The 15068-nt window shown below is 28.5% G+C and overlaps 2 protein-coding genes across 3 annotated transcripts; one reads left to right on the forward strand and one right to left on the reverse strand.

The window, feature by feature from the left end:
• The first annotated feature begins 3120 nt into the window (after positions 1-3120).
• On the forward strand, positions 3121-7526 carry LOC108747894 (circadian clock-controlled protein-like). The gene is made up of 5 exons (XM_018485783.1): positions 3121-3212; positions 5410-5496; positions 5674-5940; positions 6341-6499; positions 6987-7526. Exons 1-5 carry the CDS (start codon positions 3140-3142, stop codon positions 7133-7135), a joined length of 735 nt encoding a protein of 244 aa, XP_018341285.1. The 5' UTR covers positions 3121-3139; the 3' UTR covers positions 7136-7526.
• Positions 7527-8014: 488 nt separating this feature from the next.
• LOC108747898 (circadian clock-controlled protein) lies at positions 8015-11408 on the reverse strand. Of its 2 annotated transcripts, none has more exons than XM_018485789.1 (6): positions 11284-11408; positions 10766-11095; positions 9573-9706; positions 8857-9029; positions 8435-8643; positions 8015-8336 (listed from the first exon to the last, which is right to left on the reverse strand). In XM_018485789.1, the coding sequence occupies exons 2-6, from the start codon at positions 10830-10832 to the stop codon at positions 8185-8187; spliced, it is 735 nt and encodes a 244-aa protein (XP_018341291.1). In that variant the 5' UTR covers positions 10833-11095; positions 11284-11408; the 3' UTR covers positions 8015-8184. The 2 variants fall into 2 exon arrangements, with proteins under 2 accessions (XP_018341291.1, XP_018341290.1); XM_018485788.1 differs by having other exon boundaries at positions 10766-11130.
• Between the last annotated feature and the right edge of the window lie 3660 nt (positions 11409-15068).

Genomic DNA, 15068 nt, shown 5'->3' on the forward strand with positions numbered 1-15068 from the left:
TTGTGTATATATATGTATATATATTGTTAAATTGTTTAAATTAACAAAAAGAAATGTTTTATGAATATTGCAATTTTACTTATTAGCGGGAAAATTAATCTGATACAGTATCAGAGTAATTCTCGTCATGGTGAAGTGCATGGTAATAAAACAGATGAAACATTTCCATGGACGTGCAATAGATGAATGAATTTTGATCTCGTTCCAGTATGTTATTATGAAGCAGAAAAATGGATCCAAATTTGATTGGTTGTTTCTAGTGTGTTCTCGCTATTATGTGCAATCAGCGCAATGTGTCACCTGTCTTATTACACTATGATGAAATTGATTACAATGTTTATAAAACTTTTTTTTAAGCATTTAACAATGTACGAAAATAGAGAGATAATCCGCAAATCTCGCATAGCTTCCATGCACATAAATTATATTCTATAATATTTCTTTTTTTTTTTTAATATACGCATATTATTGCTTTTCTCATTCGAATAAAAATCGGTGAGCTGTGTTATTATCCATTATGCATTATTATTGTTTATAAAACCAACGCGGAGAACATTAAGTAGTTACGAAATCTAAACACTATCTAATTTCTGATGCACTCCTTTATTATCTACATTCCTCATTATACCAGATGTCACACGCAACACTGTTACACAGCAAGTGTTTGTCAGAAGAGACTAGTAAGTGCAGCCTACGTTTCTTTAAATACTAAGCCGCCCATTTCTGTATGACAATGAAATAAGAAACACAAATAGTCAAGGGTAAGAACCTGTACTTAACTCAGCTAATTCAAGAGAACTTCACGATACAAGGATGTATGTCACAATCATCTATTTAATTCATTCCCTTATATAATTAAAAATACGAATAATAACAAAATATTTTTTAATTTTTTATTTTATACTTTATTATTGAGAACATAATTAGCTAATTTTTATTCAAATATATAAGTTTTATTAGATAAATTTGCTCATTATTCTCTCGTATAGGGAAATAAAAAAGTACATAAAATAATTACGACATAATAGTCACTGGCTAAATCTGTATAGTACACTTAAATTGAAAAATTAATGTAATAGGATAATTAATGGAATGGATAGCTATATAAATTAAAATTTATATAGTTTTACTTAATTTTATTAAGTACATAAATTAAAATTTATATATTTATAACTTATTATTATTCTTTAAAATTATTCTATAAAAATTTATACAAGCATGTTGGAGGAAGATTATTTTATTGAGTTCTTATTATTTTCTTTAATTATCTGCAATAATATATAATTAGAAGTGTAGTAATGAATATTGTCACAATATTTTCGAGATACTTGCATATCTCGAATATTACCCGAGTATTTCAAGTATTTGCCAGATTATTTTAATAATATACGTATAATATATAATATGTATTCGCTCATATTTGTAATTCTGTGTGAATGAATTTTTAATATAAATATTACAGTGATTAGTACTGATTATAACTATTAGATTTTTTGTTAGTACTGATAGTACTACATCGTAAATACAAATGAGTCGCATTGTGTTGTACTTGAAAGTAAAATGAAAACGTGATTGTCATTCAGTGAGGAGGTTCTAAGATTGTGCGAGGTGGGGCACTTAATGAGAAAGAACTAAAGCTCAGGCACCATTCATAGTTATCCATGTGACAGGTAATTGCTGATCCATATACCGGCCTTCGCATTCAACGTACTGACATATCGGCATATGCTGGCCGTACGTCTATGTCACACTCGTCACAATGGACTCTCGTCGAGAGTGGCATCGTTCCTTCGGCATCTCCATTTTTTCCTCTTACTTCCTCCCTCATACGTCCTTAGAGAAACTCGTTTCTAGTCGACAAGATCTATTCCAAGGGTAGCTACTTTGCGCATTCATGATCTGAATTTTCATCGTGAGAAGATGAAACGTGAGGTATGACTCGATCAGACCTGCAAGTCTCACTTCTTCGATCATCAATCACCGATTGCCTGCGAAGATACACAAGGTCACAAGGTCACGGAAGTTTATTCGCTCGGACATCCAAGAAAGTTAGCTCTTCTTAAATTCTAAAAAAAATTCTATTTCTTGATGCCACTATTTTATCGTCAACTGCATGATTACTTTTAGAACACTCTTAGCAATCAAACTTATTTGATTATACTTATGTACAAATCGATTTTTTTTCTCATTGTTATATCAACATTCAATAATTCTCTTTGCTAATGTAAGTAAATGTCGATAACGTAAATTTTGGAAGTATGTATAATAAATTAATTACAAAACTTTAATAATTATTACGAATTTTTTATTCATAATAGTAATCGTTTTTTAATACAGTATTTTGATTATGCTTACACAGTTGCTTACACAATTTGATTATGCTTACATAGTTCTTGGAATTTAAATTGCCTCACAAAGTGCAACAATGTGATAAAAGCATCTTAATTGCACCGAGTCCAAAATGCCGATGTTGTGACAAAAAAAAGACCGAAAAGAAGAGAATGAAATGAATAGTCTTAGTCGTCAGAAGAATTTTTATTTATTTCTCATTCTTGATGAATATCTGTTATATGATTTCTGTCAAGAAATTTTCTATTCTTTTTTTTCTTCAAAATAATGTATATTTCTTCTTCGTTCTTAGAACAGTAACATTTTCTATTTATCTTAGCCTTTTTCTTTTTTTTTCTTTTCCTTTTTTATTTAAATTAATCTTCTTAAAATTTTTTAGCGATTGAAATGTAAATTTATCTTTGCGTAGGTATATTAATGCAGAAATAATATTAATAATATTAATAAAATAAAAAAAAATTGAAACGAGTAATCTTTTTTTTAATTTTTTTTTAAATATATAAAATTTTATAAACTATTTTGAAGTCCACAACATGTTTAGCTACTCCCTTCGTTTTCTACACCACTTATCAGAGATGCCTTAATCCAAAGAGAAGCACATTTTCCGGAGCTATCGTAGCCGCGTTTTAGTTTACCGCTGACCAAGTGCCGCTGTTGCTCCTCGCCTCTCACGTGTTTAATGACATGCAATTTTGCAATGTATCTTTGCCGAGTCCTTGGGCCGGGAAACTATATAAACCGAGTGTTTATAATTGGCCAGGCTAGCTGCCAGGATTTTTAACCAGGCAGGATGTCGTTCTACGCGTTTGCCCTATTCTGCGCTACCGCGTTTGTACTCACCGCAGCTCAGGATTTCGAACTTCGTAAGTTCTTTGTTCAATTATCGATTTCTTTTACCTAATTTAAAGATTATTTCTATAAAATAAAATTTAACTATCTTAGTTTTTTAATTCTCTTTCGAGCAAGAAGCAATTTACGGTGCATTTTATCCAAGAGACATCTTGAGAATGTTCTGGAGACGCGTTTTTAGGATAGTAAGATTCTCTGTCTTTAGAACGTTTCTTGGAGATCTATGCCGTATGGGAATTAAAAAAAAAATTAGAAAAAATTTAATTAATTTTAAGTAATATTTATAACAACAATTTTAGATTTTTTTGAATGTTTTAGACTTTCCAGTGTGCAAACAGAAACATGTGTATTTTTTAATTTAAATTTTACATGCAGTTATTACAGTCAGTTTCATGTGATATAAAATCTTTTGTGATATGTAGTCCGCTGGAGACAAATATTATTCTTTGATACTCCATTATAATAAATCTTATTATATGTTCCTAACATTATTTGTGTAATTTTTATATAAAAGAAGATAATTTTTATATATTAAAAAGCTCAATTATCAGATTTAATTATTGCCTAATAATTAAAACATTAATATGTAATACATATTTAATTAAATTATATATTTATATTACGTGATTATACTTTCATTTTAATTAATTCTTGATAATTTATTCAATATGCCATCTCAGTATACGTATAATTACAAGTGATATCATTTTTAACTATTAACATAATAAAAATACAATTAATTACATAAATTATAATTTATTCTATATTTATTGTATAAATAAAATATGTAATTAAATTTGTCATTGCATTTATAAATACATTTTAATTATGACTCAAACTCTACTTTCGCTTTCTTCATACAGAAACTAATAACTGGTTTCAAGAAATTAAAATGACAAACAAAATTATACATTATCTCATAAAGTAAATAAAATTAGAGCGTGAGTAAATAAGAAAATATTTTAACCAAATTTTTTTAATGAACTAACTATTAGAGTATATAATGGAATCCAAAAGGAAAAAGCTATATATAATATAAGTTGATAAAAAAGAAATAAATATTACATTGCAGTGTAGAATTTAATAAATACTCGGTGTAGGGTTTAATAAATCTATATTATTTTATAAACATATTATTTTTTAAACAGATTATTTATTATTTTTAAAGTTTCTCTTTTTTTTGTTCTAACATTTTTGACAATTTTTTTTTAATTTACAACTATTAGTTTTGCTCTAAATAATTTTTAACCAATCTGCAATGCGATAATGACAACTTTTTAACTATTACGTTTTGAGAAAAAAAATGACTTTCTACATAAACTTTTTCTTTTTTTTACTAATTTTTATATACTTTCGAAAATTGTTTATTATAATATTCTGTATAATATTTTGGATACAAACTTGTATATAATATATCTACAATTGAATGACTATCAGTTTTAAATATAATTTGTATGTCCTGAAACTTATGTGCGGTTGAACGGATAATAATTGCACAATTTTAAACGGTTAATCGTATACTTTTATCGTTTTTCACACGTTTCAAATTATAATTATGGTAATTTCAACAGTAATGTTTCTGTTTTTTGAAGAACTATACGTTTTGCGAAAATTGATATGCAAAATAGATATATCAATATCAATACTATGTCATACATCTGACTTTTAATTAAGAACAATTACAATAATTTAATTCGTTTCGACTAACTTTTTAGCAATCTTTAGTACATATTACGTTTATCGACAATATTTCGATGGAGGTGCTTAATCATTCTGGTATCATCCAGCTATCCAACTGATTGCGTTTTATAAAAGAATTATTGACTACCTCAGAGCAAAAGATTTCTGGTATGAAGTACACAAAGAATAATGTGTACACCTAATCTATTTCATTAAATAATTATAAGATGTACTGAAGATGGCTAAAAAGTTAGCCGGAACATGTATAATTAAATTATTGTAATTGTTCTTAATTAAAAGTCAGATATATGACATAATATTGACATTGATATTTATCACGCACTTTGTATAGCATTAATTCCAAATAGTCATTAATTTGTTACTAGATTATAATTTATTTATTCCGGGAATTGACATTATTATTATTTAAAATTAAAAAATTGTACTATTTTTATTGCAACTTAGTGCAGTAATAACTTAAATTAATGTGCTGTTACTATTAATATACATTATTATATATTTTTTAAGCAGCTATACAAACCTGTAAGCGTGATGCAGATGACTATTCGTCTTGCTTGAGACTTGCGATACAAGAAGCATGGCCGAACTTTGTCCCAGGTATTAAAAATAAAGCACTGGTAATATTTCTCTTTGATTTGTTCGAGAAATTGTTAAATTTTTATTATATTTATTGTTATATAAATATGATATATGCATGAACATAGACAGATTTGTTATTATTTAATTTATATTAATATATTATATCCTTGCATAAGTTATAATTTTTTCCGGAAGGTATCCCAAAACTGGATCTGCCAATTTTGGATCCATATTTTACCGACCACGAAAGAACCATGTACGAAACTAACGACCTACGTGCGGACATAACAGTCACAAATGTTAACACCTATGGACTTGCGAAGGCTCAGTTCTTGGCCGTAAGACCACAACATTCCGATAATTACTTTAAATTAGAGCTTGATGTCGATTTGCCAAAGATACTCATCGAGGGAAATTATAAGGCGGATGGATCCCTAGGAACATTTCAAATTGGTGGCGAAGGTATATAAATTAATTACTTTTAATATTGACAATATTTTAAATATATGTCTATATAAAGTATCATAAAATTTATTTTAAAAATATTGAAAATACAAAAGAAGATATTATATATGCATTTACTTTAAACTAATTGAAAGTAGCACAAATCCTCATTATTATTTAATTTTTCACTTTTATATTTTTTTATCATTTAATAATAGATAATTTTATGAATTATAGTAGAGTTAAATTGTTTATTTTTAAAAGCATGTATATCTGATTTTGGCTATATGTAATATATTTATCTGTAATATGTTTTCCAAATTTATTAATTCATATTTTATAAACAATTAATTAAGATATTTTTATTAATTATTCTATGTAAAAGATGTATAATATAACTTAATTTCTATTGCGGCAGGATTCTTTAACATTAGCATGGAAGACATTAAATGCACTTGGATAATGGAAGGACCCGTCGCTAACGATAAATGGACGCTTGAACATTTCCACTTAAATCCAGAAGTTGGAAAGATGCAGGTCTGGTTCAGTGATATGTTCAATGGTAATGAGGAACTCAGTAAGTAAATATTTCTTCGGCATATTCTTTATCTCAGTAGCACATGTTAGTTTTATATACGTTTCCTAAACGCTTGTAGAACATTAGATATGGCTAAAAAACGTCTGTAAAACGTATACGATCTAATAGGTGTTACCTGGATAGCTGAGAACGGATTTACATTTACCTAGTTTTCACATTTCCATGAATAGAAATTGATTTTTATTGATAAGTTACGAGTTATGTCAAAAAGGAGACACTAGAAACAAGACATTGTTTTTCTATTCTTATTGCAATAATTGCCTGTTTATCATTATCCTTAATTGTCTTGTTATATCACTTCAGCCATTCGTTGATAATTGCTCGATGGGAAACTCTGATGCCGTAATCCGTTATATAATGATTATGGATTCAATTAATTTGCTTTTTTATACGTCGACATAATTCATGGTGTAATCATCACACCCGTCACACCTGTACATAAGTCATTACGTATTTTCACTTTCAGACAATGCCGCCATGAAATTCGTAAACGAATATTGGCCAACCTTGTATCGTTCGATGCTACCATTCCTCGCGAAGAACTGGGATGACCGTCTTACTGAGATCAGCAATCGCATATTCTCGAAGATATCTTTCTCGAAGACGTTCCCTTGAAGCCCTTGAGGATGTTTCTTCTAGCTAGGACACGTACATAGTGTAGTATGTATAATCAAAGTAGCGCCGAATTTGGAGTCTTAAATATTTGACGGACTGCTCAAAACCGGCGCAGAGGAACGCAAAATTCCTCTATCTGAAGTCTGTGAACATCCCGAAGTGATAAGTTCTTTTCTTTTCATTGTCCGTACTTCTGATAGTGTTATTTAGATTTATACGGCGTCGACATGCGTGTGAATAGTGCGACAATGGCGAGTTTATTACATAATTATGTAACGTGTAAACATAGATTATTCTTAGCATTGTTACTATTATTGTGTTACTGCTATTTTTACTAGCGATTGTTTATGTAAAGCACAGACATAATAAATATCAAGAATAATATAAAGAGTGTCAAACATAAATTTAATGATTTTTCCGATAATTACCATTTCTTTTAAAAGTATTTTCCAAATTATTGTTAGTCTACCGTGTTCAATCAATTTATTAATATTACGCAAAACGTAATAGGTAATAACTTATATGTAAAATTAATGAATATAAACAAATTAAAATAATTCATTTTTATCATATATATTTATATGATAAAAAGTACACTTGTGTTTTACTCTATCAATATTTACCATTAATTCCATTGTGCTAAAAACTATAACCACATTTAAAACTTAATATGATAACGATTTATATGCTCTGTTTTATTATAAGCAACAATCACGTTTACTATCAACATATTTTTTTTTCTGGATCAATATCAATGAAAATGATCTATTTATCTTTGAATGCAATTGTATGTTTTCTTCAAATTACTTGTCAATCTCTTATTAAAGAATTACACAAATAATATTTTGTTTTCACACAAAGTAAACAAATAAAGCAACTTAAATGCGCGTTTATGTATTGTTTTCCTCTTTTTTAATTAAAAAAAATACTTTATAAGATGTCTTTTTTACGCTATAACGCATTATTTAGTATTCGTGCATATTTAAAGTATATCATTAATTTTTCAATAACAAGAAGTTAATAGTAACTAATATAATGTAAATAGTGTCCTAAGGTATAAGGAATGATTCCATTGGTACATGTCGCAACAGCTGGTTAACAATGCCAGCAAAGAGTGCCGATAACTTCTTTTTTAGTTGCGGTTCCATTAATTTCAACACTTCTTGTCCATTTTCTCGAAGAAAGAGATTGATTGCCTCGGCTAAAAATTGAAAATAATTTAATGAATTGTTCGTAAAACTTAACGACTTTAATTATAATTATTTTTATGTTATTAGATGTGTTGTGCGATTTGCTTACTAAGTATTCGATTGTTGTTAAAAATCTTGCTGACTCGCATTTGCAAATTTTTCACTCCGAGCACAACGTCAAGATTATCGACATTTAAATACGTCTTGTTTTCTCGCAACTTTGTAGAGATTGTCCCTCTGACTAGTACTTTAGCATCTCCGAAACGCGCATGGAATGTACCGTTTCCACTTGCAGGCAAAATTATTAATACACCAGAACTGTAAAAATTAAATTTGATGAAATAGAAATTCTATCGTTTAAATGTAAAAAAATATAATTATTAAATTATATATTTTTTACAATTTATTATCGAACTACAATTTTTACAACTTATAAAAGGAAATAGAATATTACATAGTTTTCCAAAATAAATATAATTGTTCTTTGTATATACGAGATCATATTAAAAAATACATAGGTACAGAATTTACCTGGAATAATGCGCATCTAATATAAGAGCCGGCATTCGAACAATGGCTTGAAAAGGTGAACCCAGTTTGATATCCTCCACAGTGTAGTTACTCGCTCCCCTTATAAAAAGGTCTCGTAGCTGAATCTTATAACCGTTCGTACCACCTGTCAGAGAGAGAGTCAGTTCGTCCATCTATTGAAATAGACGGAATATGTAAAATATATATATAAATGAACATATAAAATAGTAAACGTAAAGTAGCACAAATAATGAATCTTCCATTATAGATTATTATACATACAGTATATTAAATTTTTAACATATTAAATTTTGAGTTCAGTATATTAGATTTTAAACATGCGAGATTGGCGGATGCCTTGTCAAAGTGTAAGAGCAACATGTTATAATTTCACAATTTTTATTAATTATCACAATTATTATTAATTATTTTTTTTTAGTGTAACAAATTTTAAAACTTCTAAAGTAAAACAAATTTATGTATACATTTATTATTAATAGAAACAAATAAATTAAAAATAATTAAGAGACGAAAACGCACAGATACACACACACACATAAGTATTATTTTTCTTCTGTTACATTACATGAGACATTTTTTATTTGAAATAGTTCTTCTTGAAAGAAATCTATTAATATAAATCATCTATTAATTAAATAAAATTGACCTTAATATTGTTTATGATATATAGCCAACTTAGGACACATTAAACTTACACGGAACGGTTCTACCGAGGGTAACTCAATTTCGGAGATTCCGACTTTCAAATAAGATCGCAGATGATGTAGAGCGTCAATCAGACAATTTATCAGCTTTGGATCGCTTTTGGAACATTGTTTCACATATTCGGCTAGGAGTAGAATGTTATTATACATGTATTGAATATATATTACTTTAAGGTATATTGTTCAGTTATGTATATTGTATTGTTCCAAAGGTGTGATAATTACATTTTTTAAATTTTACTTCTTTTTTATATTCTTTATATAGCAAGAGAAATTTGATATTCTAGGTCATATAAGTAAAAGCGTCAATGAGTAAAAAGCGTGTTAATCTCTAGTTGTGTTAAAAGTGAAAGTTCTATCTCATGACGAAAATGCACCTTCAAGAATAAGTAGATTGGTACAGCTGCAAGAGGTTACATATATGTTAAGAGTTCTTTTTCTGACGTTTTTTTCTAATGCTTTGCAAAATCATGTCAGGAAATGATTAGTACAATATATAATAAATGCATTGCATAATTAGATCAATACATATATACAGGTACACATAAACATTCAAATATCCATTAGAAACAATATGTTCTACTTATTTGAATCTGTATCTTTTTGGGGTATTTTATTCTTTATAACATAAATGTTTGAGAATAATTTTAAATAGATTAATTTTAAATAGATTACAGACTTATTGAATTTTAATAAATAATTAATGACAGAAATTTTACGTCTATGCTTTACGTCTGAGAACATTGAAATATTCGATATTACAACATAGTATTTCTGCGGAAACGAAGATCCGGCCTTTGCAACAGTGCGGTGCTGTTGCATATTGCATAGAAAATTACACGTAACTTGAGTTAGAAAATTTATCATTATTACAAAAAAGTATTTTAGTATATAAAACAATTAAATGCTTTCAACATTCTTTTTAATCATAAATTGTCTTATTTTTTGAGTTTTTTTTTATAGATTACTTCTACTTAAAAAAAAAATCTGATTATGTCAAGTAAAATGGCACAATCGAATTTTTTAGCAATAATTCATTGCAAATTATTGCTAAATACTTTTTATTTATTATAATTAAACTAGTTGTTCTTGTTTATTCCAATGTGATAATTGTATGAATATTTAGCGGTGAAGATATTAAAGATGCTAATGTTAAATTTACGGAAAATGTTTCGATTACTTACGGCTTGTATCGGAGGAGAGAGTTGCCGTACAGCCGACGAGGAGGATGACCCACAGCCTCTTGTTCATAATTTTTTAAGGCAGTCGTGACAACAAAGACGAAAGTTTCACGAAAGTTTGATTATTGGAACTTATTTGTATTCACCGTTGCAGCTTCAATCTTTTGTTGATGTTAGACACTAAGATCTTATTGCAATCAAAAATCACTGGCTATGATTTCAACTGTGGACTCGAATCGCGCGATAAACAGCGCCGTTAGAATAAGACTGACTATGCAAGAGAGGGCATTGACAGACAGCAGATCGTAGCTGCACTCGCAGATACTTTCACTGCTGTAACATATATGCACCTGTGCCTTCTTCATCGTCTGCAACAGCAGACAAGTCCTGCAGGTCTATTCTGTAACTCTCATCACAAATTTCGTTATCATTATAACGCTGCTGCGCAGCAGCAAAATTTGAGTTAAAAGTTACAAAATAGGTCTGCTGATTGTGGAAACAAATGGATGAAAGTGCCTTACTTAGAAGATATGTTGTCTGTACTGTGTCTCCTACGTATAAATCATAGATCATCGCACGTTATAATATGAAATTTCCAACAGCGATTTGACGAAATAAAGTAAATATTGTATCAAATCGACGTTAACAAATTAAGATAGATTTTTTAAATATGAACGTAACGGTCTATCGCTCTTGTCAAAGAAAACAAGATTTTTCGCGATATAAAAAAAATGGTTACTTTTCTCTTACAATATATAATTTTTCGAATAAATATTTATTTTGAGTAAATATATAGGTAATGGCTGGTTTTTTGGTATAAAACAATAAAACTGCAATGATAAATCATGAAGTAAGACGGTAATCTTATATTCAATGTAAACATTAACGCAACGCTGTAAGAGCGTACTTTGTATGATGTAACGTCATTTGCATTCGACTACAATTAAGCTGTTGCATTATGCAATGAGATTTCGGTAGAATGAACATGCATTTCATGATTTACGATCTATCATTATAAACTAGAGAATATCATTTAGAATGTATACTAATATTTCTTAATAATATTAGACAGTACATATTGAAAAATTTTAATTTTCTATAATTTTTATCAAAAAAGCTTCTTAACATTAAAACGCACGATGCTAAGATAAATTTTTAAAATGACATTCCAAAAAAGAAAATTTTTTTGTTTTTTCATTTTTATTAATTTTTCCTGTTTACCAAATTATCAAGAATTAATTCATATAATAAAATTTTCAAAATTTTATGTGCTAAAATTCCTTTATTAATATTAATATTAATGTACAATCAGTTACTAAAAGGTTGCAATTTTTTAATTCGATGGTTTTCGGAACGCGCAAAAATTCTGACAGAGCAGACCACCATCTCTGAATGCCTATAGTCAACGATTATGACGGGTTATGATAACTGTCAAAGTGATGCAGAATCGTCTGGTACATGGTGAAATAAAAAAAAAAATTTGTGTGCAGCAGAAAATTTTTAAGATTACCTTCGGATACTGTAAAATATATCATGGTAAGTAATAATAAAGTAAACGCTAAATTTGTTTTATAAATTTATTTATATTTTCAAAAATAACATATTTATTATTATTAAAAATTCAAAAATTAAAAGTAATAATATAACATAATATTATTATTTAACTCAATAATAATACACAAATTTGACACATAATAATAATATGCAAATTCGCTTTCGAAACAAATTCAAAGATCGATCGCTTCTTTGCCGCGACGATCAATTCTAGCGAGCCTGCGATATCAAAGCAAATGGAAAAATCTTACGTAATCCTTTGTCTAGCGGCATCTGCCGCTGATGTCACGGGCTATTAGAAGCAATTTTCCTGCATTTTTAAAGGAACAGGAGAATTGACTGAGTTCTAAATTACGTATTAATATTATCATTTATTTCTTGGTATTGTATTTGCTGATACTTTATATTTTAATTGTGTATTTTTAATTTACAGTAATGTTTTAATTAAGTTACTTATTTCTACCTGCAACGTCAATGAGTAATAAGAGCAATGGACCTCGTTAATTCTTTACTTTCATTGCGTGGCATAAGATTCTAAGTAAGTAATTAATATAAAAAATAATAATGTAAATAAAGTAATAAAATAATAAAAATAAAGATAATAAAACAATTATTAAATAATAATAATTGATATAAACTTTAATATACAATACTATTTTATTCAGAGTATCTTACCAAAGACGAGTGTTACTTAAATGCCAACAGAAAGCAGATATAGTGACGGCGAGATGGTGCTAATTATATGGATAAAGGCAATTGCCATCTAAAAGCATTTCAGATGGCTTTCACCTTGTTCATTTTCTATATTCATTCAAGGTTCTTTCCTTTATTCATTCTTTCCATTCATTACGAGAGTTGTTCATGTTGCAATCATTTATTCTGATATCAACCATAGAAGTTCACATGCCATACAATATAAAATATTTCAGCATATTACAGAAACGTTGCAAATGAATAAACAATAAACGTTGTAAATAATAAACAATAAATACTATTAACACATTAACTATTGATAAATAAATAATAAGCATTAAAAACGCTGCTGAAATATTTTGTATTGTTTGGAGTAATATTAGTATGACACTTCCATGATTCTTTATTACTACATTTAATCTTTGAGGCATTAATGCAGCCAAATTTTGAAATAACGCGGACTTTGAGCGGAAATCCTCACAAACATTGATAATTCCGCTAATGCCTCGCGGTTATGTCGAAATTAAGAGTTCCACTTCTAAACAATACCCCAAAGATTTTCAATCACATTCATTTCTGGGGATTTGGCTGGCCAATTCAACGTCTCAAGATTAGGTTGTGTGGTCAATCTTGAACTCTCGCCCGATGCACTCCTGAATTATCCTGAACAAAAAGAACACGAGGTATATAAGGAAATGTCCCCCGAACGTACGGCATCAGATAAAATGTGAACGTATTCTTCGCCATTCATGCGCGGTGTGATACGAACCAAGATCGTGTGAGGACGTACAGCCTCAAAATACCAATGTGATGCGACCACTTCGTTCGCGGAAACAAACATTCTTTTCTGGATATCTGGTTCATCTCGTTCTCCATAGTGTCACACGCCCGGATTCATCCGTCAAAAATACTTTTTCATCCTAAAAGATAGTATTCATCCACTCTTCCTCCCATACTAAATACTCTAAAGTAAAAACCATTCGTTGCTCTTTATGACATTCTGTTAATTTCTCACATTGAGCAGGTATATGATGGCGATATCTTTGTTCCCGCCACCTACGCTGCACGATTGCTGCGTAACAATTTAAATCGGCGCTACTGCCTGTCGCGCTGAGTAGAATCCGGACTCTTGCACTAAGTTTAATAACTGTTGATTTTTCTCGGCCATTGTGCATCTTGGATGTCCTGGTATTAGCCAAGGATTTATATGGCCTTCTATTTTAAATTGTTTGGACTAATCTATATATTGTGCTCCTCTGCAATATATTAAATATATTTCTTAAAATTTATGTTAGATACAATATCATATTATACAAACACATTAAAAGATATCTTACGTTAACATTACATAATCTTGAAATTTCTGTATATCTTCTGTTAATCTAGGAGTCGATTCTGTATCTTCAAATAAGGTGAAAATTACAAAAGTGAGTAAATTTACTAGATGTTGACCAATGAAATTATTAGTTCTAGTAAATTTTTACTTCGTTTCAGATACAGAATCAATTCCCTAGTATTTGCATACGCCAATATTTCACCTCTAATATGTGGAATAGGGTTAAGTATTTTTATGTTATTTATATATAATTGACTTATTTGCCAAATTAAATGATAGTAAATATCAAAAACAATTAAATTTAATTAAATAATATAAAAATAACATCATAAACTATGGCAAGCTGTTTTACTTTTTAATAGCATAAAAGAAATTTATATCTAATAATAAATTCTTAAAAAATAATTGTCTTAAAAAAATTACGATTTTTAATAATGAATTAAAATTATGTCGTAACATTATTTCCACAAATTAAAATTATGTCAAGGCATAATAGAAATTCTGAATTTATATTATGTCGTGACATAATTTTAATTCGTGAAATTATTATTATATCTTGACATAATAATAAAGTATATACTTATACATACTCATTAATATACATAATATTAATTAGAAAAAAAATTATTTGTGTGTAATTAAATACTATTGCATATAAAACTATTTTGCAAGTATTAAATACTATTTATAAAAATTTAAACTCTGAAAAAAACGGTTTCTGTT

The sequence above is a fragment of the Trachymyrmex septentrionalis genome, unplaced genomic scaffold (genome assembly GCF_001594115.1).
Source record: "Trachymyrmex septentrionalis isolate Tsep2-gDNA-1 unplaced genomic scaffold, Tsep1.0 scaffold202, whole genome shotgun sequence".
Lineage (NCBI taxonomy): Eukaryota > Metazoa > Arthropoda > Insecta > Hymenoptera > Formicidae > Trachymyrmex > Trachymyrmex septentrionalis.

Bases quoted from the DNA above. Each gene is read 5' to 3' on its own strand.
- LOC108747898 (XM_018485789.1), bottom strand. From the start codon at position 10,832: ATGAACAAGAGGCTGTGGGTCATCCTCCTCGTCGGCTGTACGGCAACT. The intron at 8,644-8,856 runs GTAAATTCTGTA...TAATTTTTACAG, and splicing joins TTAGATGCGCATTATTCCAG to TTCTGGTGTATTAATAATTT. The intron at 8,337-8,434 runs GTAAGCAAATCG...TTCAATTTTTAG, and splicing joins TAACAACAATCGAATACTTA to CCGAGGCAATCAATCTCTTT.
- LOC108747894 (XM_018485783.1), top strand. From the start codon at position 3,140: ATGTCGTTCTACGCGTTTGCCCTATTCTGCGCTACCGCGTTTGTACTC. The intron at 5,497-5,673 runs GTATTAAAAATA...TTTTTCCGGAAG, and splicing joins ATGGCCGAACTTTGTCCCAG to GTATCCCAAAACTGGATCTG. The intron at 6,500-6,986 runs GTAAGTAAATAT...TTTCACTTTCAG, and splicing joins CAATGGTAATGAGGAACTCA to ACAATGCCGCCATGAAATTC.